This window comes from Gymnoscopelus braueri, assembly GCF_963280865.1.
Source record: "Gymnoscopelus braueri genome assembly, chromosome: 1".
NCBI lineage: Eukaryota > Metazoa > Chordata > Actinopteri > Myctophiformes > Myctophidae > Gymnoscopelus > Gymnoscopelus braueri.
Window position 1 is genome coordinate 10,413,156 of NC_137603.1, and position 26,114 is coordinate 10,439,269.

Here is a 26,114-nt window from a genome sequence, read left to right on the forward strand (position 1 = left end):
AGTTTGAGAACGGTTTAGTTTCTCCATGGTATTGATTTTCACCTGTGTCATTGATGGTTTTAATTGTATTATTGGCTGTAGCCCTTAGTTGTTCAAAATGGTCTTTAAAGGGAGATGTACCTTCACGAACATCAGCAGTCAAGTCAAATATATCATCAACCACAGTGTCATATGAATTGTCTTGTCGATCATGCTCTTTATCAATAATTCCTGCAATTCTGCTCTCGTTCACAACGGACGTGGTGGATGTTTCAACCCAGACTAACACCGGATACGTGTCCGTCCCTCTCTCTCATCCGTGTTGCAACACACACCACTCTGAGTTCCCGCAGATTGTTAACCCCACAAATGCTGGTTTACATCAAAAACACGAAACATTGTTTTCAACAGAACTGTTTACATACAGTTTTGTTTTTTGTACCAGAATGTTCTGGGAAACTGTTCTGTAAGATGGATTGATTGTACCTGAATAATCTTTTGTCTACATTCTTTTGTCTATATTTTTTTTCTCTAGTCTTCCTATAACTGCTGATAACTGACTGTAATCATGTGATGTGACACTAAAGTTGTGTATTCTGATTCCTGCCTCCAGACTAAATTCTTCCACACATCCAAAATATAGTAATGTTAAGAGAACATAGCTTATGTTTCACCTTCCTGATAATAATACAATACATAAAAACGTATTATATACTAAAGCATAATCATGAAACATATTGCATGTGTGCGCGCGTAGTGCTTTCCATAGACTTTAATTCACTATAACAATAATAATGTAATACAACTAAATAATGACCATAGCCATCCCATTAATTGTAACACTTACTGTCATAATTCATAAACAACTACATGCAGAGTATGTTTTACCTCAGTTAAAGGAGGAGTTCACCCAAAAAATGACTTATTTTCTATAGATTGCACACCCTATGAAGCTTTGAATCCATGGATTCTTTTTTGTTTTTGTCGCATTCTTAAGCTAATAATTTGATTCCCGTCTCCTACCGGCTAATGTATCCGGTAGGAGACACAAAGTAGATTATTTGTGTCTCCTACCGGAAATACACACGGTCATCAAATTATTGTCTTAGGAATGCCATAAAAACTAAAATAAATCCATGAAATCAAGGCTTCATGGGGTGAATAATTGATAGAAAATAAGTCATTTTTTGGGTGAACTCCTCCTTTAACTGATATTTAATAAGTAAAATAATTGAAATAGTGGCCCATTCATTGGGCATGTAATAGAACACAGCAAAGAGACATTAAATCATAATAAAACAAACTATAACATTATAGTCAAACAGTTCTACCTCATACAATTGATATGGTTTACATGGGTCATTTCTTGCATAAATTAATAATGCCAAAATAATTTACATACCTCTAGGTAAAAAACTTTTTTTTAAATACCGTTATTATGAACTGATTGTAGTAAGGTTTTAAAAGAAGAAAACAAAAAAGGAATGACTCCAAAAGACGAGTCCTAATGGAAACTTCTGTTGACAGTAGCAGTATAAATATACATGATATTTGTGCCTCTCTATCCAACTCCCTGACAACATACAGCTATTTCATTTGATCCTCCCAGTGAGGTAAATATATTGGAATGTTTTTTTGTTTTTTCCCCCCCTTTGGTGTGAATGCACTTTTGTCATTTCAGAGCACTTAACTGACTGAAACTCTTCTCAAACTGTTAATGTGACAAGAGTTTTCTCCTGTGTGGACACGCTGCTGGTGTCTCTTCAGGTAATCTGACCGACTGAAACTCTTTGTTATAATGTTTACAGTGGAAAGGTTTTTCTCCAGTGTGGATGCGCTGGTATACCTTAAGTTGACGCGACCCAACAAAACTCTTGTCAGACTGTTTACAGTGGAAAGTTTTTTCCCCAGTGTGAACACGCTGGTGTGTATTCAGGTTAGATGACTAAAACTCTTGTCACAATGTTTACAATGGAAAGTTTTTTCCCCCAATGTGAACACGCTGGTGTCTCTTCAGGTTAGATGACACATTAAAACTCTTGTCACAATGTTTACAATGGAAAGGTTTTTCTCCAGTGTGGATACGCTGGTGACTTTCCACAGAAGCTGACTGATTAAAACTCTTGTCACAATATTTACAGTGGAAAGGCTTCTCTTCTCCAGTGTGGACACCCTGATGTATTTTCAGATATGATGAACTAGAAAAACTCCTGTCACAATGTTTACACTGGAAAGGTTTTTCTCCAGTGTGGACACCCTGATGTATTTTCAGATATGTTGACGTAGAAAAACTCTTGTCACAATGTTTACAGTGGAAAGGTCTTTCTCCAGTGTGGACACGCTGGTGTCTTTCCACAGAAGCTGACTGATTAAAACTCTTGTCACAATATTTACAGTGGAAAGGCTTCTCTTCTCCAGTGTGGACACCCTGATGTATTTTCAGATTTTCAGAACTAGAAAAACTCCTGTCACAATGTTTACACTGGAATGGTTTTTCTCCAGTGTGGACAAGCTGGTGTTTCTTCAGTGAATCTGAGTCAATGAAACTCTTGTCACAATGTTTACAGTGGAAAGGTCTTTCTCCAGTGTGGATACGCTGGTGTCGCTTCAGGTTAGATGAAAAGCTGAAACTCTTGTTACACAGTTTACAGAGGAAAGGTTTTTCTCCAGTGTGGACAATCTGGTGTGACTTCAGATGACCTGACCGAAAGAAACTCTTGTCACAATGTTTACACTGGAAAGGTTTTTCTCCAGTGTGGACAAGCTGGTGTTGCTTCAGTGAATCTGAGTCACTGAAACTCTTGCCACAATGTTTACAGTGGAAAGGTCTTTCTCCAGTGTGGATACGCTGGTGTCGCTTCAGGTTAGATGAAAAGCTGAAACTCTTGTTACAATGTTTACACTGGAAATGTTTTTCTCCAGTGTGGACACCTCCACTTAACTCCTCCCAATCATCATCACTGTCTTCAGTGACTTCAGTGTTTTCTCCAGTGTGGTCACCTCCACTTAACTCCTCCCAATCATCACTGTCTTCAGTGACTTCAGTGTCAGATTCAAGCTTGACTTCAACTTCATAGCAGTGTGAAGAGCTGTCTTCATCATCATCAACTTTCACTGATAATAATGTCAACATTGACCCATCAAGCTCCTCTGGTCTTTGAAGTATCTCCTCCTGTTCCTCTTTAATGTGTGGAGGCTCTGGTTCCTCCTGGAGCAGACTGGGGCTCCTCTTCTGCTCAGGAGAATCCTCCTCTTTACACGCAGCCATGTGCAGGATGTCTAGGAGCAGAAAAATAACATGATAGTGATTCGTGAACACGGGATTCCTAAAATGTATATCTATTGTACATAGCTATTACCTACTAAGACTGACAAAACAGTTACTAAATGAGTACATGTTGTTACAGGTGGTTCTGGAAACTCTAAAGAAGGCTCGAAAGTGTTAGCAAGATTATAGCAAAATACATATTTTAAAAAGTAACCTGAATCAATATATTTAGTTATATTACCCAACAAATGAATTACGGTGATAGAACAAATATTTATCATTAAAACGTGTTTTTTTGTGTTCCTTTTAGCCCAAATGTTTTACTGTACCTCCATGCAGTTTACATGTTTTGACCGATAAAGTATTAAACCAATCAATCAATCAAGATGTGAGCTCTGATTTGGGAGTAAGTGAGGCTGTAGGCCAAGCTGTATACAACTGGATGTGTCTGTATGTACAGTATGTATGTATGTCACCTCCAAAGTAGACCAATCATAGCTCATGCCACTAAGTGCATGACGTTATGAACCAGAAGCACCTCCAAACACAAAAGCTTGACATGTCTGGTGAAAGTTAATGGGTCGTAGTTTAAAGGTTTAATGACATTCACTTTTACACCACATTCAAAGTCTTTGTCCTGGTCCTTCAAAAGTGTACAAAAAGTTTTAAGTGAAAATCCCATTCCAGTGATCCATGGCAGGTGTTTTTCTCTCACATTTCTAAAGCCTTTTCAACTGCAATGAAAAAAGAAATCTTTGCCTGCGGGTGTCGCTGGTGAGGGATTTTGCCTGTCAATCATCGCCTCTGCTCCGCCCCCCCCCCCCCCCCCCCCCGAAAGGAAAGGATAGGGGAGGGGAGGGGCGAGGAGGAGAGTGGGCGGGATTAATCGACTGTGACCTCACTGTCGAAGGGCCAAGCTCAGATTACTTTTCAGCCTAATTATTCAGAAAACCCCAGACCACAGAAAATCCACTGAATGTTCTAAGTTCAAGTTTTTTTGGTGTAATTGAAGTCATAAAACCCCAAATAAAACATTGAAAATAAAAAAAGTGAAAATGAATGTCATGATACCTTTAAAATGTATGTACACTTATTTTCATGATCAGACCCATGTCTAGATATTAGTCTGTGAATCTGTCTGTGTGTCTGGTGCTAATTTCACAAACCACTGTACCGACCAGCGCCTCATTTCTTGTGCATGCTGCCAATAGGTCAAGCAAGCAAGCTTTTTTCCACATCTGATAGAATGCGCTGCAATGTCATGGTCATTATATTATTCCGTTTTATTATTAAAGTGGAGACTGTGAGTTTTCAAGTGACGTGCCATGCACTGAAATCTGGAAATAGTTGAAGAAGATATACTTATTTTAATGTTGCTAACCACTTAAAGGACAACGTCACCCATTTTCAACCTGTCTTCATATAATTGGACCTCACTAAGGCTCATGATAATATGGCACCATTTTTCTCAGCATCAAAGGTTGGATTGGGGTAAGTCATCATCATGGCTCGGGGAAGTAATTAAGATTGGAAATATTCTCAACAATTATAAATATTATAAATATATTATTGTTTTGGCATCTATTGCCAACTATGTCCCCATTACGACCACGGATATTCTCTGAAAGTGTGAAAAAAATGCTTAGTTAAAGGGCAAGACCACTTTGGTAGAGGTTTGGGTTGTGTAGTTACCAAAGTGGTCTTGCCCTTTAACTAATACTAATGTTGAGCAGGGTCGACTCTGTACTTGGTCCTTTCTCTTTTCCCTCTACAACAAATCTCTTGTTGAGTTTGTAGATCATCATTTTTTTCAAATCCCCCCCACCGGCAAAGGGATGCTAGGGTTGAAGTGGTTACACCTCAAAGCAACAAGCTTCTAAAAAGCTTGTCAAAGATCTGTTATCTCACACAGAGCAGACTAACAGACCTCTCACCCCCTACAGAGGCACGCCATAAAATCAGTTTTCATAGTTTTCACCTACTACAAAACTTTTACCAGGCATGTCAGGCTTTCATGTGCTTCTGATTCATGACGTCAAGCACTTAGCGGCTTGAGCTGTGTGACAGACAAACCCTGTTCTAGATGCTTTTGGTCTGCCAAGATTATCGTATAGTAACAATACGTACTGAGGAAAACAAGGGAGGCAAGTTACAGACGTTTTCCCAAATCAAATAACAAGGAAGCGAATGGTGACTAAGATTTTGCGATCACGTGATCTCTTGTTTCTTTGTGTGCCTGAGAGTGAAATGGCGGATCACAGGTTGGGGAACAGCGCCATCTAGCGGAAAAACTGAAAACACTGTTTGCCCCAAAATACATCCCCAAGTTACAACTAATGTTCACAAGTAGGGATGGGATCACATAACCAGCCTATATTTGACCTCTGTGAGGGCAGTGATCAAAGTAGGACTGCTCAATTAGTCAATGTTTTTTTGTTTTTTTTTTACTTTGGCTTCTTACAATTATGAAAAAAGCACCCATTATTTTATGGACCGACAAACCTAAAATGCTGTTCTAACACAGTATAGGCGAGATGTCAGCTATACTTCATATGAAATATGAAATCTAGCCTAGCTGTAGCAGCCTACAATAAGAAACATTCACCTCGATGAATAAGGAATCCATGATCACAAATGCCACGGTGCACTTTGATTCCACAGAGGTTTGATGTGCTTTGTGCGTGCGCTCTCTCACTTTAACTGACGGGGGAACAACTTTGTTCCCATAGCCTATATTGAGCTGCAGTAATCTGATCCCTGGTCAGTCAGTCTATCATAGCAGCACTTGATTCTTGCAACCCGAGCCCCACGGGCTTCCGCTTCTTTCACACCCACAGGCGGAATACAGAGAACAACGATTTGTTGTGTATAAGCTTGTCTGGCACCTAGTTGATCGAGTTGAGAGAGCAACGTAGCACACGTAGCCAGTAACTTAACGGTCATTGCAGCGAGAGGCAAGCATGCAGCCAATACACAACGACGATTGTGCAACACAATGGGAACAGTGGGGTGCTAGAATAGCGCCAGTAGGGGAAAAAATAAATAAAAAATAGACCAGTGGGCGGCGAGATCGACAAGTCGAACGCTAAATAATGGGGGGACATCCGGTGCCTATGGTACGTGCACAAGACAGCACGACCAATTGGTTTCATCATCGGAATATTATCATGATATATTTTGTCATGATTATTGCATAGTAAAAAATGTATATTGCGACAGCTCTACAATAGAACAGAAAAAATGAAATAAAGAGAAAGAACATAAAACGTACTGAGGTGCGGGTGGTCTTCAGGTTCCTGTTTAATGTCCCTGGCTGAGTCTGGAGAGTTCATCTTGACCTGCAGTCTGGACTCCACACACTGGTCTGAAATGAAGGAATTGAATAAGGACGTTAGGGTTCCATGGCTCTACTTCCCCTAAAACATGATCATTGGGTATTATTATTAGTCCCGGAACAGTATTATTGAGGATATAGTCAATCCTGGGAAGAGCTGTCTCTGGTACTTGTCCAGGCTGCGTAAACACTGGAGAGTCAGCCTCTATGTATGATTTTATTTCTTGTTATGTATTTGTTGTGTGATATTTGTATGTACTCTATGGACCCCCTGTGTGTCTGGAATAAAGTTTGAATTGAATTGAATATTAATATATATACGGAGGAAGAATGTTTTTCCAAAGATTGTACTACAGTAAGTGTTAAAATGATATTTTTGTGTGGACAAAACCCACCAGTTCATTAAGTATACCTGGTTGGCACCTTAGCACAACCCACCTGACCCAGTCCTTCCCCGTCCTTCTACAGGACCTGTACAGCATGTGCCGTTTTCTTAGTAACTTGGCAACGCCCCCTTCTGTGACACACGCCAAACTGCTTCGCCCCTAGTCACTGCGTCTCATTCCAAGAGGACAGCACTGGCCGGCTTTCCTCCGTGGTGGAAAATAGTCCTCAGGCACTGCCTGGGGTGTGGTGGGGGGAGATAATTAACCATTCTGTCCCTCCCTATCGGTATATAACTCGAACGGCGCTGAGTCGGCTCTAGTGGACCTTGCAACGTTTGTCGGTGTCTCTCGTTGTTCAAGTCCACTAAAACCTATAATACTTTGGTGATCTGAAAATAGCAGATCTACAAGGTATTGAATAATGATGCATCCCAATGAGACCCGTTGGGCACAATTCACTAAGCTGTTTACGCCCATATTTTTTTTACGTAAAGGAATTTACACAACTTCCCATGTTAGTAGTCTGATTCATTCATCTTTTTTGACGGTGAATTGTGCGGGAGGCACGCTCTTTCTCAAGTCTGCTCGGAGGCAGACTTATGTAGGACCAAAGCTTGCGTATGTCATTAGAATGCCTTATTCTTCATGAAAAATCAATTACAAGTGCCAAATCTCAATAAAAATATTTGTAACCTTGAAGTATACACGCTATATAATTTGAAGAAATGAGGAGAAAACCTTTTTCAATTATAATAACAGCAGAAAGGTGAGTTTGGAGCTAAACTGTCAATTTGCAGCCCATGAACAAGACAGGGAAACTATTTTCAATGCCATGCATTACCTGGATGGTCATTCTAGGCCTGACACACTACAGCATGACAAATGTTTAGTTGGTAAGGATTCAATGTCTGGTTCATGAAGACATGGAGCTCCAACTTCACTTGACAATCACATTAACATCATAGATTAACATTACTGTGGACAGAGTAAAGATCCTACTGGTTTACAAGACTTGATACGAGACTGTCATATATTATCAGACAGTATTGGAGTTAGTTCAAAATATTCTTTGCACTTTCGCACTTGGGGTCAGTACATCAACATAAACATTCAGATTTCAAATATAAAGTGCTTACCCAAAGGCCACGGATAATACGATTATGTACGGGCCCTAAAAAAGACCTGTATCTGTCGTATTGTTCAATAAAAAGCATGTTAATCCGATCAGTGTCTGATTTTCTCATTGAGTTATAATGTATCAGAGTGCAATACATCTCCCAACCGATAGGGTCGCGAAGATGAAAGCATATGAGGCCACCGATTGGAAATGCTTTTTATTGAACAATACGGAAGATACGGGTACTCCTGAGGGCCCGTACAGTTTTGTAACATCCGTGGCCATGAGGTAAGAACTTTATATTTGAAACCTGAACGTTTATATAGATGTACGGGTTGTAAATGGAGAAAGTGCCGTCATGACAGACGAGCCATGTCTACTCATGTACAAGCTACGTTTGCACCTCATTGCTTTAAAGGGTAAGACCACTTTGGTAGAGGTTTGGGTTGTGTATTTACCTTGCCATGATGTAACTACAAAGGTGGACAAGAAATCAAAAAGAATCGCTCCATTGATTAGAAATTGATAATTCAAGATATGCTCCTCAATGACTTACATTGTACGGTAAAACAGCTCTCAAAGTCACTCTTTTAGCACATAAATGAACACAAACGAAGTTGATTCAGACAATATAGAACATCACCAGACCCAGTACTGTTTTTTTTTAAATACAAATGTTAACTTCCTGTTGATTTTGCTATTTTATTAAGAAGAACTGGATTCGCGGATCCGGATCTTCAAATAGTAAGTAAAAAAAGTAAAAAAAAATATTAAAAAAACAAACAGTTGTGGCCATGTTTCCCATTCAACCCGGAAACCCCCCCTACGTCCGCTGCCAGTACTGCTCCCGGTTTGGCTACAATGGGAAACATGGCCACAGGCTGACTAAATAAGCGATTTAAACGGGTGGTTTCTAGTTTCGCTCCGGACCTAAAATATTATGCTCCGAACCAAACCTTAAACATCCGTGTGGTTTGGAATCTACCATTAGTTTTGGGATACGATGTATACAAAAGGGTAAACAGCGGAGCCTTGGCGGACGTTCACCCGATTCTGGAAGAGAACGACATAGAACCTCATCTCGGAGCTGTATAGCGGAGTGAGAGGTTCTTTATGGAGCTACCAACATGAATGAGTTGATCTTTACCTGCTGTGTTTCCGTGGTTGAGCTGCTAACAAACGTCCTCCTGCTGCTTAACGACGACACTGTTTAGAAACGACACGTTTAAGTTTGCTTTGTATGTTACTTTTATATAAATCTATGGTATTTTAAAGTGTCAACAACAGTCAGTCAACACACCATGTTGTTTTCACTACTGCATTGAGCTGTGTTCCGTGAGCAACGATAAGACTTCCGGTGGCCGATGTCTTCAGAATAAGAGTACCCTCTAGAGCAAAAAGGAGCCATTGAAAAACGGTTAATTTGCACATTAAACTATAAATTAAGCATTTAAACGAAGCTATACAACACATATTATGTTTCTGTGTGACAAAAACGGGTTTTAAAACATTAATAACTTATCTAAATGGATAAATGGTCAGAAAAGGTCAGAAAAGTGCCGTTTTCAGACAACAGTGGACACTGGACAGGCGCCGGCGGACACTGCCGACACTTCTGACATATGCACGCGTGCGGGGACACCTCCCATACAATGCCACACTCTCGGATAAGCCCTAGAGGTGTAAAGAAAAGTGTGGCGGACCGTCCAGTGAGGTCAGAGGTCAGAAAAGTGCCGTTTTCAGACAACAGTGGACACTGGACAGGCGCCGGCGGACACTGCCGACACTTCTGACATACGCACGCGTGCGGGGACACCTCCCCTACAACGCCATACTCTCGGATAAGCCCGAGAGGTGTAAAAAGAAGTGTGGCGGACCGTCCAGTGAGGTCAGAGGTCAGAAAAGTGCAGTTTTCAGACAACAGTGGACACTGGACCGGCGCCGGCGGACACTGCCGACACTTCTGACATACGCACGCGTGCGGGGACACCTCCCCTACAACGCCACACTCTCGGATTTTATTTAGCGGGGAGTGTGGTGTTGTAGGGGAGGTGTCCCCGCACGCATGCGTATGTCAAAAGTGTTGGCATCGTCAGCCGGCGCCTGTCCAGTGTCCACTGTTGTCTGAAAACAGCACTTTTCTGACCTCTGACCTCACTGGACGGTCCGCCACACTTTATTTTTTACACCTCTCGGGCTTATCTGAGAGTGTGGTGTTGTAGGGGAGGTGTCCCCGAACGCGTGCGTACCTCAGAAGTGCTGGCACCAAGAACCGTCTCCTGTCCAGTGTCCACTATTGTCTGAAAACGGCACTTTTCGGACCTCTGACCTCACTGGACGGTCCGCCACACTTCTTTCTACCCCTGTGCCACTTAGCGGAGGGTGTGGCGGTGTAGAGGGGGTCTCGCCGAACGCGTGCGTACCTCAGAAGTGCTGGCACCAAGAACCGTCTCCTGTCCAGTGTCCACTATTGTCTGAAAACAGCACTTTTCGGGCCTCTGACCTCACTGGACGGTCCGCCACACTTTTTTCTACACCTGTGCCACTTAGCGGAGAGTGTGGCGGTGTAGAGGTGGTCTCGCCGAACGCGTGCGTACCTCAGAAGTGCTGGCACCAAGAACCGTCTCCTGTCCAGTGTCCACTATTGTCTAAAAACGGCACTTTTCGGGCCTCTGACCTCACTGGACGGTCCGCCACACTTCTTTCTACCCCTGTGCCACTTAGCGGAGAGTGTGGCGGTGTAGAGGGGGTCTCGCCGAACCTGTGCGTACCTCAGCAGTGCTGGCACCAAGAACCGTCTCCTGTCCAGTGTCCACTATTGTCTGAAAACGGCACTTTTCGGGCCTCTGACCTCACTGGACGGTCCGCCACACTTTTTTTTACGCCTCTCGGGCTTATCTGAGAGTGTGGCGTTGTAGGGGAGGTGTCCCCGAACGCGTGCGTACCTCAGAAGTGCTGGCACCAAGAACCGTCTCCTGTCCAGTGTCCACTATTGTCTGAAAACGGCACTTTTCGGGCCTCTGACCTCACTGGACGGTCCGCCACACTTTTTTTTACGCCTCTCGGGCTTATCTGAGAGTGTGGCGTTGTAGGGGAGGTGTCCCCGAACGTGTGCGTACCTCAGAAGTGCTGTCACCAAGAACCGTCTCCTGTCCAGTGTCCACTATTGTCTGAAAACGGCACTTTTCGGGCCTCTGACCTCACTGGACGGTCCGCCACACTTTTTTCTACACCTGTGCCGCTTAGCGGAGAGTGTGGCGGTGTAGAGGGGGTCTCGCCGAACGCGTGCGTACCTCAGAAGTGCTGGCACCAAGAACCGTCTCCTGTCCAGTGTCCACTATTGTCTGAAAACAGCACTTTTCGGGCCTCTGACCTCACTGCACGGCCTGCCACTTTATATATAATATAATATATAATTCTATTATAATTATCTCTCAATGTTCACCAACATTCCGTACTACTGGTCTGTATCAATTCTTTATCAAGTTCAGGGGCGCTCAGTTATGGAACAGTTCTCACACACACACACACACACACACACACACACACACACACACACACACACACACACACACACACACACACACACACACACACACACACACACACACACACACACACACATTTTGTATTAATTTTTCGGATTACATTCTTATTTGTATTGTATTTTAGTTTTTAAATAGGTGAGATCAACTTTATAAACCCCCCTGCTTTATTTTTTAAAACTCACCTGCACTATCTACTATTATTATTTGTAGCATATTTTGTTGTTGCTTTTATCACTTTGTATTTGCTTCTGCAATAAACAATATTATATCCTGATAATTTTCCAAGAGTGACCTGGCCTAGAGGCAGCATTATTACAATAATGGACAAACAATACAATACATAGGTAACAAACACAAATTAATATCCAGTTAAAGTGCAAAACAGGATCAGAAACTGTGCTAAGTGCACATTTAATGGGGATCAATAGCCAGTTTAAATCAGGAACAACCTAGCACTTGGAAGCGATCTAGAATAAACCATTTAAAAAGACATACATCATAAATATATTTTAAAAATACATTTGTGTCTTTAAAAATTAAATTGGCACTTACGAGGTGTTCTAGTATGCGCCATTTAAAAGACATACATCATAAATGTATTTTTAAAATAGATTTGTGTCTTTTAAAAAACGTTACAAATTTTCGATCTTATTTTGAATAGCTCAAAAACCGGATGTCCTATCGTTGCTCACGGAACGGAGCTACTCTGGAGCTACTGCATTGTGGGTATATTCTTCTTCTGACGACCACTTTGTCTAGACGCCAGTTGGTGTATAGCTGCCCCCTGCTGTTGGTCTCGGGTACTGTCCATTGTTTATATACAGTAACAGTAGAGTACTATGTGACCTTCCAGACCTGTAAACAAAAGAACATACATCTAGGAGTAAAGCAGTTAATCCAACTAATCAAATTAAATGATTATAAAAATAATAATTGTTAATCATTAATTTGATAAATTAACCGATTAATAGTCAATCTCTATTTTGGATATGTCATTATAGGCAACATCTTACCACAAATTTTAAATACAAAAATATTGAAAATAGCAGATCTACAAGCTCACAACACGTCACAGTGCGATGCGTTTCGAGCTTGTAGATCAGCTATTTTCACATGTCTTACACGACACAGACATAGGACTGATGTTGTCAATCAATTTGTTGAGAAGTAAAAACATATTAAGAAAAAAACAGCTCCTAATTATTTGATTTATCAGAAAAGTAATCTATAGACGAATTGCTTAGAAAGTCATGGATAGTTGCAGCCCTACATCCATCACAGCTTTCATCAGTGCACATTGATGCTGCATTGGTCTGATCACATCTCATACAGTACCATGTTACAGGATGCAACATATACCTTGTATTAAACATATTACCCATATTATTTTCAAACTACAGTATGTAACTATATCAATATGTCTATGATAAATTCAGTCTGTATGGCATATTCAGACTGTGACACAGTAAGATTATCACAAGTTATTTCAAAGCAATGTATGTTCCAAATAGTTATGAGTTTGGTTATTGAACCAGAATGTTCTGGGAAACAGGAAACAGTTCAGTATTAGTTCCAATGTTACTCACCAATTATTTGTTTACCAAGATTGAGACTGGATGCACAGGTGATTGTTCCATGCAATCAATTCTCAACCTGTTGTTTCGGGGTGCGCACCCCAACCCCCTCTTGTGTGTTGGCTAGTGCTGCGCGTCCTAGCGAGACCTGACAGAATGGGTTTCATTTGCAACCAGTATGACGCTTGCAACCAGTGTGACGTCGTCTGTTAAGGGGTCTATTAATTGTGATAAATGTATTTTTAATGTTTAAAATCTTAAAATGAATGTGTGTCCCTGAGTTGACTGTCCCCCCCTGTTACCCCCCTGTTACATTGATGCAAATCCACCTGTGCATGTCCCCTGACTATTCCTCTAGCCACATGACGTCAGAAAGTAGCATATATTTTTGAGAGGAAACCTTTAACCAGAAGAAGTATAAGTATCACTGTTTAATTTGCATTTTTATCAATGTTTTAGGATGTATTACTGGTGTGGTAAAGCATAACATGTCCACCCTGTTATGCTTAACTATAGAGGAAATTGATACATTTTCATAATTATGAAAATATGTTTGATAAATATATAAACATCCTTACTCGGTGTTCACAATGTGCTACCATGTTCTTCATTACAGTGTAAAACATAACAGTGTGGACACACATTGTTACATTGGGTGGACAAAAAGTAATTGTATAAGCTTAATTGTATTTTATTTCCACCCTGTTATCTGTCCACCCTGTTACAGTGCTGTTTTTTAATCACAATTCAATGAAATCAACAAATAATATGCATATTATTTTGGTAATATGCAAGGAAGGGATTGGTAAAATAAACACAATTAAAAGTTGGGTGAAATTACATTGAGCCTTAATAAAAAATATGTGCTTTATAAGATAATAATTGTTTATAATTACTTTGATAATAAATACATTAGCATGGCAAAGGAAGGGACATCTGATCTCTTGGAAAACACTATTTAATGGGACATTGTCCCACTTCGTTTGATGAATTTGGTCATAATTATTAGGGACCAATTAATTAAGCTGGACAATATGTTTTTCTGACAGCTGAACATGCCCTCTTTCAGAACACATTTCAAATCCTGTAAAATGTTATTATTTTTTGAAAAAAGTTACTAGGCTGAAATGGCACTGAATTGCTGGAATGACCCTAATAATCCATCAGTGAAAGCCACACACAGTTCTATTGAAATGTCTGCAGTTTGAATGGGCATTAGACTTGGATCAAGACTGTCATACATTTCTTCTATAGAGCCATATGTAAATGCCAGACCCTATAAAATAAAATCTGACAGTCTTGATCCAGGGCTAAATGCTCTATTTACTATGCTCAAATGATAACTTCCACGTGTGTCTAATTACGCAGCACTCGCCGGCAAGGCCGCGCACCTTGAACCCAAACACGCCCCCACGGCCGTCGTGAGAGACACACTGGACTACAAATTTCACGCCCACTATTGAGACAGTGCCCACGCGAGGTCCGTAAGAACGATGTACTGCAGCTGTCAATGCATTCTCTATGAGAGGCACTGCATCGTACATTACCGTAATTTCACTGGTTGACTACTGAGGCTGTAGCGTTTTTTTTTGTGTTCTAATAAAGTGTCCCATTTGTTTTATTCGTCCTTTTTAATGTGACATACCTGCCATCTCAACATACAACCCACAATATATTATAATGTACTCCATCAGTGTGTCCAAAGTTCTAGCATCTGAAATCTAAAGTTTAAGTGGTCGCATGGTACGTCACGGACGTTTTCAATACCCAATTCTCATGTATAATTTTTATAGGCTATTTATTTTGGACAATTATCCAAACAGCATCTTGCAAGACTATTTGTATATTACTATCCTGGATAATTCACTAAGTAGTTGAAAATATCGGGATATGTCACACCTCCTAGTTGGGTTATTTCCCCAACTTACATGTTACTTGTAACAGAGTATTTCTACATTGCAGTATTGATACTTTTACTTAAGTAAGAAATGTGAGTACATTTTCCACCACTGACTATTACTACTATACTCATAGGACTATTGGCCTGCTGCTGCTGGTGCTACTACTACTATTCTTCTGGCACCCTCTACTGGACAGGCGCCTGTCCCCACCCCATTCCATTTAACTTTGTTGATGTTGTTATAAGCCTAAAAACAAATGACTCATTTTAAGTTGATCCAAAAGGAAGTATGGTATCATAGGGCATAGGGTACATGGAGGTCCAGCGGGTGAACCCCAACCCTGATGTTAGTGCCTTGCTTTACCCATAGATCTGATACACGATAACACACAAAGATGCTGTATTTCACAGAGAATAAACACAGTGACATAGCATTACTTGCTAGCTTTGTTCCAACCTTTATATATATATATATATATATATATATGTTTTTTTTTTTTTTTTTTCATACATCACACATCAAAAATAGATGTGTCTAATGCACCTCTGATGAAGGGCTTATTCAGGATTCTAAGTACAATTGACCAATATTCAAAGCAGACTGAAAATTATTTAAAAGATACATTAAAATTCGTATTCCTCTTCTTTACAGTCATATTTACAAAATGAATCAAAATAATTCACATTTCCATTTCTGAATCTGGAGGGGAACTGTTTTGATGTTGTGAATACAATGGAGAAAAAACAAGAGTGTAAAAAGAATCAGATGTCAGATGCTTGTATGCATTTCTGACATCAGTAGCAAATGGGTGACATCAAAGTTACAACCAAATCTATTGATTGTGTTTGTCATGACAACGCCTGGACACAAAGCTTAGGCAAACGTTAATTTCTCTGACAACTGCGTGAGCATTTAGATATCAAAGACAGTTTGTCTGTTGTTTTAGCCCAGCCTTTTGAGCTGTGGAAGTCAAAGGTCAATCAAAATGCACTTGAACCAGTCAAATGAACTCATAATTGAAATGTAAGTAGATCAATCAACATGTCATCTTGATGTGCTGAGGCAGAGCCTATTTGAGGCACAGCCAATTTAGTGGGTAACCCAGAGCTACCGTACATACACAGGTAAAACCCACAAAGTAAAAAAAACCTTTATGTCAATTTAAAGCCTGAGTTATACTTGGTTGCACATAGTGTGTTGCGCACCTAAAATAGGCTATTTTTGGTGCGCAACACTGGCGTGCAACTTCGCATAAATCAGGTGTTACTCTGAGAGGGCGAGTGAACAAACTCTCAATTTGTTTTCTCCAATCCATGTAGATCTTTCTCAGGTCAAAGTTCATGTGTGCAGAAATAATTAACCTTGTCTTGTGGTTGCTTGATAAGGTATGAGGACCAATTCACAATCATCATGTTCACAATTGAGATCATTTTCTGAAGGGCAGTGAACTAGTACATTTTATTAGACACCAACCACAGTGGCCAGTAAACCCCCCCTACCTCCTACTGATGGTTGGTTACCATCCAAAGGGTATTGTAGTCTTAACATACCAAACAATTATAATTTTAGAAAAAATGAGACCTCCAAATAAAGGTTGGTTGTTAGATCTTTAGAATAGAACAGTGCCAAATGATACTGTAGGTGGGTATCTGCCACAATGGTTAGTATAGTATATACTTACTAGCCACAGCTGAATTTTACCAGATGTCTGGTGGTGGCTTGTGCTAATTTGCTATCCATATCATGTCCCCAGTTTTCACTGCTTTCTCTAAACTACTTTTCACTTGAACACATATTGTTTGTGTGACATCAACACTACATTCTGGGAGACATATCATTAGCTTTCAACAATGCTCTTCTGAGTTTTACTCTTTGTCAACAACAACCCCATCTCACAGAGGCTGGAAAGCCCAAGGGGACAATACTGCTTTTTAAGCCCAAATGCAGCAGCAATAGTTTGTAAAAAAAATCGAATTTATAGTCACCATCTAAAAGGAAAAAAAGACAACTATCCTGCCCTAGCTCTCCGCTCTCCGCTTAGCCAGACAGGTGTATTTTGAAAAGTGGCGGGCCGTCCAGTGAGGTCAGGGGTCAGAAAAGGGACATTTTCAGTGCATAGCCTTTACAAATTGGACGCTGGACACGAGACAGCTATTTGCCGTGGCACTTGTGACATACGCACACGTTCAGGGAGACCCCCTCTACAACGCCACACTCTCCGCTAAGCCAAATAGGTGTATTTTGAAAAGTGGCGGGCCGTCCAGTGAGGTCATGGGTCAGAAAAGGGCCATTTTCACTGCATAGCCTGTACAAATTGGACGCTGGACACAAGACAGCTATTTGCCGTGGCACTTGTGACATGCACACGCCTTCAGGGAGACCCCCTCTACAACGCCACACTCTCCGCTAAGCCAGACAGGTGTATTTTGGAAAGTGGCGGGCCGTCCAGTGAGGTCAGGGGTCAGAAAAGGGACATTATCAGTGCATAGCCTTTACAAATTGGCGGTGGACACAAGACAGCTATTTGCCATGGCACTTGTGACATACGCACGTGTGGTGTGGACGCTGTGATGCCTGTGGTATCCTGTAGCCTACTTTGTAAATGAAATCTATGGCTGACTGCTTGTATAGAGAGCGTATGTGCTGTATACATTCGTCAAGTCTGTTTCTCATTTCGTAAAAGCAACACTTTTGTGTTTTTGAACATGGCCTCACTAATAGCGGTTCTTTTCTTACTCTGGTTTATTTGTGCAGCATAGGCTCCAGAGAATCTCTGCAAATCACCTGAGAGTAGATCTGACCATATTGGAATAGTTGGGAGGAAGTTTGAGAACAGTTTGTTTAAAATAGTTTCTCCATGGTATTGATTTTCACCTGTGTCATTGATGGTTTTAATTGCATTATTGGCTGTAGCCCTTAGTTGTTCAAAATGGTCTTTAAAGGGAGATGTACCTTCACGAACATCAGCAGTCAAGTCAAATATATCATCAACCACAGTGTCAAATGAATTGTCTTGTCGATCATGCTCTTTATCAATAATTCCTGCAATTCTGCTCTCGTTCACAACGGACGTGGTGGATGTTTCAACCCAGACTAACACCGGATACGTGTCCGTCTCTCTCTCTCATCCGTGTTGCAACACACACCACTCTGAGTTCCCGCAGATTGTTAACCCCACAAATGCTGGTTTACATCAAAAACACGAAACATTGTTTTCAACAGAACTGTTTACATACAGTTTTGTTTTTTTGTACCAGAATGTTCTGGGAAACAGTTCTGTAAGATGGATTGATTGTACCTGAATAATTTTTTGTCTACATTCTTTTGTCTATATTTTTTCTCTAGTCTTCCTGTAACTGCTGATAACTGACTGTAATCATGTGATGTGACACTAAAGTTGTGTAATCTGATTCCTGCCTCCAGACTAAATTCTTCCACACATCCAAAATATAGTAATGTTAAGAGAACATAGCTTATGTTTCACCTTCCTGATAATAATACAATACATAAAAACCTATTATATACTAAAGCATATATTGCATGTGTGCGCGCGTAGTGCTTTCCATAGACTTTAATTCACTATAACAATAATAATGTAATACAACTAAATAATGACCATAGCCATCCCATTAATTGTAACACTTACCGTCATAATTCATAAACAACTACATGCAGAGTATGTTTTACCTCAGTTAACTGATATTTAATAAGTAAAATAATTGAAATAGTGGCCCATTCATTGGGCATGTAATAGAACACAGCAAAATGACATTAAATCATAATAAAACAAACTATAACATTATAGTCAAACAGTTCTACCTCATACAATTGATATGGTTTACATGGGTCATTTTTTGTATAAATTAATAATGCCAAAATAATTTACATACCTCTAGGTAAAAAACTTTTTTTTAAATACCGTTATCATGAACTGATTGTAGTAAGGCTTTAAAAGAAGAAAACAAAAAAGGAATGACTCCAAAAGACGAGTCCTAATGGAAACTTCTGTTGACAGTAGCAGCATAAATATACATGATATTTGTGCCTCTCTATCCAACTCCCTGACAACATACAGCTATTTCATTTGATCCTCCCAGTGAGGTAAATATATTGGAATGTTTTTTTGTTTTTTCCCCCCCTTTGGTGTGAATGCACTTTTGTCATTTCAGAGCACTTAACTGACTGAAACTCTTCTCAAACTGTTAATGTGACAGTTCTCTCCGTGTGGACACGCCGCTGGTGTGTCTTCAGGTTAGATGCCTGACTAAAACTCTTGTCACAATGTTTACAATGGAAAGGTTTTTCTCCAGTGTGGACACGCTGGTGTTTCTTCTGTGAACTTGAGTCACTGAAACTCTTGTCACAATATTTACACTGGTAAGGTTTTTCTCCAGTGTGGACAAGCTGGTGTTTCTTCAGTGAATCTGAGTCACTGAAACTCTTGTCACAATATTTACACTGGAGATGTGTGTGGGCACGCTGCTGGTGTCTCTTCAGGTTAGATGACACATTAAAACTCTTGTCACAATGTTCACAATGGAAAGGTTTTTCTCCAGTGTGGATACGCTGGTGACTTTCCACAGAAGCTGACCTAGCGAAACTCTTGTCACAATATTTACAATGGAAAGGTTTTTCTCCAGTGTGGATACGCTGGTGACTTTCCACAGAAGCTGACCTAGTGAAACTCTTGTCACAATGTTTACAATGGAAAGGTTTTTGTCCAGTGTGGATACGCTGGTGACTTTCCACAGAAGCTGACCTAGTGAAACTCTTGTCACAATATTTACACTGGAAAGTTTTTTCTGCAGTGTGGACACGCTGGTGTTTCTTCTGTGAACTTGGGTCACTGAAACTCTTGTCACAATATTTACACTGGAAAGGTTTTTCTCCAGTGTGGACACGGTGGTGTGTCTTCTGTGAACTTGAGTCAAAGAAACTCTTGTCACAATATTTACACTGGAAAGGTTTTTCTCCAGTGTGGACAAGCTGGTGTCGCTTCAGGTTAGATGAAAAGCTGAAACTCTTGTTACACAGTTTACAGAGGAAAGGTTTTTCTCCAGTGTGGACAATCTGGTGTGACTTCAGATGATTTGACCGAAAGAAACTCTTGTCACAATGTTTACACTGGAAAGGTTTTTCTCCAGTGTGGACACCTCCACTTAACTCCTCCCAATCATCATCACTGTCTTCAGTGACTTCAGTGTTTTCTCCAGTGTGGACACCTCCACTTAACTCCTCCCAATCATCACTGTCTTCAGTGACTTCAGTGTCAGATTCAAGCTTGACTTCAACTTCATAGCAGTGTGAAGAGCTGTCTTCATCATCATCAACTTTCACTGATAATAATGTCAACATTGACCCATCAAGCTCCTCTGGTCTTTGAAGTATCTCCTCCTGTTCCTCTTTAATGTGTGGAGGCTCTGGTTCCTCCTGGAGCAGACTGGGGCTCCTCTTCTGCTCAGGAGAATCCTCCTCTTTACACGCAGCCATGTGCAGGATGTCTAGGAGCAGAAAAATAACATGATAGTGAACACGGGATTCCTAAAATGTATATCTATTGTACATAGCTATTACCTACTAAGACTGACAAAACAGTTACTAAATAAGTACAGGTTGTTACAGGTGGTTCTGGAAACTCTAAAGAAGGCTCGAAAGTGTTAGCAAGATTATAGCAAAATACATATTTTAAAAAGTAACCTGAATCAATATATTTAGTTATAATACCCAACAAATGAATTACGGTGATAGAACAAATATTTATCATTAAAACGTGTTTTTTGTGTTCCTTTTAGCCCAAATGTTTTACTGTACCTCCATGCAGTTTACATGTTTTGACCGATAAAGTATTAAACCAATCAAGATGTGAGCTCTGATTTGGGAGTAAGTGAGGCTGTAGGCCAAGCTGTATACAACTGGACGTGTCCGTATGTACAGTATGTATGTATGTCACCTCCAAAGTAGACCAATCATAGCTCATGCCACTAAGTGCATGACGTTATGAACCAGAAGCACCTCCAAACACAAAAGCTTGACATGTCTGGTGAAAGTTAATGGGTCGTAGTTTAAAATGTGTACACTTCAGACCCTGTAGAGTATGTCTAGATATTAGTCGGTGAATCTGTCTGTGTCTCTGGTGCTAATTTCACAAACCACTGTACCGACCAGCGCCTCGTTTCTTGTGCATGCTGCCAATAGGTCAAGCAAGCAAGCTTTTTTTCCACATCTGATAGAATGCGCTGCAAGTCATGGTCATTATATTATTCCGTTTTATTATTGGATAAAGTGGAGACTGTAAGTTTTCAATTGACGTGCCATGCACTGAAATCTGGAAATAGTTGAAGAAGATACACTTATTTTAATGTTGCTAACCACTTAAAGGACGACGTCACCCATTTTCAACCTGTCTTCATATAATTGGACCTCACTAAGGCACCATTTTTCTCAGCATCAAAGGTTGGATTGGGGTAAGTCATCATCATGGCTCGGGGAAGTAATTAAGATTGGAAATATTCTCAACAATTATAAATATTATAAATATATTATTGTTTTGGCATCTATTGCCAACTATGTCCCCATTACGACCACGGATATTCTCTGAAAGTGTGAAAAAAATGCTTAGTTAAAGGGCAAGACCACTTGGTAGAGTTTTGGGTTGTGTAGTTACCAAAGTGGTCTTGCCCTTTAACTAATACTAATGTTGAGCAGGGTCGACTCTGTACTTGGTCCTTTCTCTTTTCCCTCTACAACAAATCTAGATCACATAACCAGCCTATATTTGACCTCTGTGAGGGCAGTGATCAAAGTAGGACTGCTCAATTAATCAATGTTTTTTTTTATTTTTACTTTGGCTTCTTACAATTATGAAAAAAGCAACCATTATTTTATAACCGACAATCCTAAAATGCTGTTCTAACACAGTATAGGCGAGATGTCAGCTATACTCCATATGAAATATGAAATCTAGCCTAGCTGTAGCAGCCTACAATAAGAAACATTCACCTCGATGAATAAGGAATCCATGATCACAAATGCCACGGTGCACTTTGATTCCACAGAGGTTTGATGTGCTTTGTGCGTGCGCTCTCTGCTCTCACTTTAACTGACGGGGGAACAACTTTGTTCCCATAGCCTATATTGAGCTGCAGTAATCTGATCCCTGGTCAGTCAGTCTATCATTGCAGCACTTGATTCTTGCAACCCGAGCCCCACGGGCTTCCGCTTCTTTCACACCCACAGGCGGAATACAGAGAACGATTTGTTATGTATAAGCTTGTCTGGCACCTAGTTGATCGAGTTGAGAGAGCAACGTAGCACACGTAGCCAGTAACATAACGGTCATTGCAGCGAGAGGCAAGCATGCAGCCAATACACAACGACGATTGTGCAACACAATGGGAACAGTGGGGTGCTAGACCAGCGCCAGTAGGGGAAAATAAATAAAAAATAGCCCAGTGGGCGGCGAGATCGACAAGTCGAACGCTAAATAATGGGGGGACATCCGGTGCCTATGGTACGTGCACAAGACAGCACGACCAATTGGTTTCATCATCGGAATATTATCATGATATATTTTGTCATGATTATTGCATAGTAAAAAATGTATATTGCGACAGCTCTACAATAGAACAGAAAAAATGAAAGAAAGAACGAACATAAAACTTACTGAGGTGCGGGTGGTCTTCAGGTTCCTGTTTAATGTCCCTGGCTGAGTCTGGAGAGTTCATCTTGACCTGCAGTCTGGACTCCACACACTGGTCTGAAATGAAGGAATTGAATAAGGACGTTAGGGTTCCATGGCTCTACTTCCCCTAAAACATGATCATTTGGTATTATTATTAGTCCCGGAACAGTATTATTGAGGATATAGTCAATCCTGGGAAGAGCTGTCTCTGGTACTTGTCCAGGCTGCGTAAACACTGGAGAGTCAGCCTCCATGTATGATTTTATTTCTTGTTATGTATTTGTTGTGTGATATTTGTATGTACTCTATGGACCCCCTGTGTGTCTGGAATAAAGTTTGAATTGAATACTAATATATACGGAGGAAGAATGTTTTTCCAAAGATTGTACTACAGTAAGTGTTAAAATGATATTTGTGTGTGGACAAAACCCACCAGTTCATTAAGTATACCTGGTTGGCACCTTAGCACAACCCACCTGACCCAGTCCTTCCCCGTCCTTCTACAGGACCTGTACAGCATGTGCCGTTTTCTTAGTAACTTGGCAACGCCCCCTTCTGTGACGCACGCCGAACTGCTTCGCCCCTAGTCACTGCGTCTCATTCCAAGAGGACAGCACTGGCCGGCTTTCCTCCGTGGTGGAAAATAGTCCTCAGGCACTGCCTGGGGTGTGGTGGGGGGAGATAATTAACCATTCTGTCCCTCCCTATCGGTATATAACTCGAACGGCGCTGAGTCGGCTCTAGTGGACCTTGCAACGTTTGGCGGTGTCTCTCGTTGTTCAAGTCCACTAAAACCTATAATAATAATAGTGATCTGAAAATAGCAGATCTACAAGGTATTGAATAATGATGCATCCCAATGAGACCCGTTGGGCACAATTCACTAAGCTGTTTACGCCCATATTTCTTTTACGTAAAGGAATTTACACAACTTCCCATGTTAGTAGTCTGATTCATTCATCTTTTTTGACGGTGAATTGAGCGGGAGGCACGCTCTTTCTCAAGTCTGCTCGGAGGCAGACTTATGTAGGACCAAAGCTTGCGTATGTCATTAGAATGCCTTATTCTTCATGAAAAATCAATTACAATTGCCAAATCTCAATAAAAATATTTGTGTGCCCAACATTTGTCAACACAGAAAATATAGGCTGGGTCTATGTCAAACGATCTATTGCCTGTATGCATATTATAGACATGATGCAAATTCAACCGTTTTTTATTTTATTTTCAGCATTTAGAGCTGAATTAATGTTCCCTCGGCGTGTTTGCCGTTTTCTTAAATTGTTATGTAACAATAAACTTCCCAGGTAGCAAATAATGTCAGATTTCTAGTGTGACGACGTCTCCACGCCCCGCCGACCGGAGCGTCCGCTCGTCGGGACCCGACGTCTCCACGTGGCGTCCTTGATCAGCGTTTACCGTGCGCAACGCCAAGCGTCCACCCAGCATAGCGTTGGCGGGACGGGCGGACGCGCCAGCGGCCGAGTAGCGTGGCGCTGTTGTATATGATCCCCCACCCCCATATATAGCGACCCCCCACCCCCCTGGGTGGGCGATTATTTTTTAATATAGCCTAGATATTGTATTCATATTACGTGTGTATAGTTCAGACATTTAACCCATACTTTGTAAGGTGCTCCTTTATCCCTGTCCAGCAAACCTCTTTGCCAAAAATAGCTGATCTACAAGCTCACAACATGTCCGCGACGCGTTGTGAGCGTGTAGATCTGCTATTCCCCCAATAGAGAGGCAAGGGTTCAAGTGGTTATGTATAAATACAGTACCTATCACAAAGATTGGCACACAGCCCTCCAAATCCCTGCTGAAGACCCCTAGCCTAATGTAATAATGCAGCACAGATGTTACATTTGTTGTTTTCATTTTATTAGAAAAGGTACACAAATTAAGCAATACATATCCATAATGAAACAAACTTTATTAATTTAAAATATATTTTCATATATACACAAATGCTATGTTGTTGTTTACCAAATTACGTGGAATTTAATGTCATCATAATACACTGTTTTTATATATCGGTAGTCCAGGATAGTGGTTCTCAAGGCATTCAAAATGGACCATTACAGGTCTGCAACTCCGAGAGCATACAAATGGGTCAATTTGGTTCCATTTGCACACTCTCAGAGAGTAAAAGACAGAGTTATGGGGGTCAAAACTTTGACCTGGTCTAGGCAGCTTGGTTGTTTACAATAAGAAAAATCTCATCTTACCAAGAGTTGTCCAAGGGACAGTGGCGCAAGGCAGTCTACTCTGGACTCCGATTCACTGGTGTCACTGTTTTGGAACAGAAAACGGAAGGGTAAGTATATCATACACACACTTAACAAAACAATAAATATCAAATTCTAGTGCAATATACAAGTACAGTGTAGCAAATGGCAAAAATAGCAGATCTACAAGGACAGAGAGAGGCTTACAGAAAAGTATACCATATACACACTTAAAACAAATAAAGAAATAATCGAAATCTACAAGGAGAGAGGCTTACAGAAGAGTAAGTATACCATACACACACACACACCACTAATAAAACAAATAAAGAAATATATCCCTGATGTAAACGGATACTTAAAAAGGGCACCTCCATGTAAAAATCGCCAATTTTACATTGAGTCCACTCTTCTTAAGTGCCCACTCTTCCCGTTCCATGTAAACAAGCTATAACGGCGCCAGGAGATGACGTCAAAAGCAAAAGAAATAGCGACGCATTTTATGACGTGAGGGCTTAAAACCCCACACGTTAATCACATGATAAAGTCACTTTAAATTGATTCAAAATGATAACAGGTCAAGCTGAAACGGGAGATTCAATCGGTAGTGATCGGTAGTACTGGGCTACTACAGACGAACTACAAGCGGAAGTGGCAAGACTTCCGTTTGTAGTTCACAACATGTACGGCTGTATAAGCTATAACAATGCATTATTTTACCCCAGAACCAGTCTAAAAATATAAAACCTGTAAAGGTAGTCCGGTACCCTTGTCTGAAGTCGACGTGAATGAGGACAACACAGAGTAACACTGAGTATCACAGAGTATCATACGAGCAGTAGCACCAGCGTTAGCAAGACTGCTAACGCTGGTTCTAGTTAGCATTAGCGCGGTGCTAACGCTAAAAGCAACTGCACAATACTAATACAAAACAGCATAACATGGACATATTACGATTAACACAAACACAACGTCAAAACCTACCTTGTAGTGGTCAAGTCGATGTCGAGGAGAGGCCGTTTCCTTACACTGTGTGTCCACAACAATGCAATACTGGTAACGAGACATTCTGAATGACTATTGCACCCTTTTTAC

The 26,114-nt window shown here is 40.7% G+C and overlaps 2 protein-coding genes across 7 annotated transcripts; both read right to left on the minus strand.

Annotated features, from left to right (window-relative positions):
* Positions 1 to 888: 888 nt before the first annotated feature.
* Positions 889 to 9,413, minus strand: LOC308085161 (uncharacterized protein). Of its 3 annotated transcripts, XM_080428244.1 has the most exons (5): positions 9,385 to 9,413; positions 9,232 to 9,290; positions 7,020 to 7,204; positions 6,519 to 6,611; positions 889 to 3,258 (listed from the first exon to the last, which is right to left on the minus strand). In XM_080428244.1, the coding sequence occupies exons 4-5, from the start codon at positions 6,577 to 6,579 to the stop codon at positions 1,946 to 1,948; spliced, it is 1,374 nt and encodes a 457-aa protein (XP_080284370.1). In that variant the 5' UTR covers positions 6,580 to 6,611; positions 7,020 to 7,204; positions 9,232 to 9,290; positions 9,385 to 9,413; the 3' UTR covers positions 889 to 1,945. The 3 variants fall into 3 exon arrangements, with proteins under 3 accessions (XP_080284370.1, XP_080284371.1, XP_080284372.1); XM_080428245.1 differs by lacking the exon at positions 9,385 to 9,413 and having other exon boundaries at positions 9,232 to 9,366; XM_080428246.1 differs by lacking the exons at positions 9,232 to 9,290; positions 9,385 to 9,413 and having other exon boundaries at positions 6,977 to 7,063.
* A 9,351-nt stretch (positions 9,414 to 18,764) lies between these two features.
* LOC308082515 (uncharacterized protein) lies at positions 18,765 to 26,114 on the minus strand. 4 transcript variants are annotated; one of them, XM_080424310.1, is made up of 6 exons: positions 26,004 to 26,114; positions 25,020 to 25,083; positions 23,265 to 23,449; positions 22,771 to 22,863; positions 20,330 to 20,608; positions 18,765 to 20,260 (listed from the first exon to the last, which is right to left on the minus strand). In XM_080424310.1, exons 4-6 carry the CDS (start codon positions 22,829 to 22,831, stop codon positions 19,302 to 19,304), a joined length of 1,299 nt encoding a protein of 432 aa, XP_080280436.1. In that variant the 5' UTR covers positions 22,832 to 22,863; positions 23,265 to 23,449; positions 25,020 to 25,083; positions 26,004 to 26,114; the 3' UTR covers positions 18,765 to 19,301. The 4 variants fall into 4 exon arrangements, with proteins under 4 accessions (XP_080280436.1, XP_080280433.1, XP_080280434.1 ...); XM_080424307.1 differs by having other exon boundaries at positions 18,765 to 20,608; XM_080424308.1 differs by having other exon boundaries at positions 18,765 to 20,608; positions 23,222 to 23,449.

Coding starts and splice junctions, on each gene's coding strand:
- LOC308085161 (XM_080428244.1), bottom strand. CDS start 6,579: ATGAACTCTCCAGACTCAGCCAGGGACATTAAACAGGAACCTGAAGAC. Junction 3,259..6,518: donor TGAAGACCACCCGCACCTCA/GTACGTTTTATG, acceptor TTCTGCTCCTAG/ACATCCTGCACATGGCTGCG.
- LOC308082515 (XM_080424309.1), bottom strand. CDS start 22,831: ATGAACTCTCCAGACTCAGCCAGGGACATTAAACAGGAACCTGAAGAC. Junction 20,609..22,770: donor TGAAGACCACCCGCACCTCA/GTAAGTTTTATG, acceptor TTCTGCTCCTAG/ACATCCTGCACATGGCTGCG.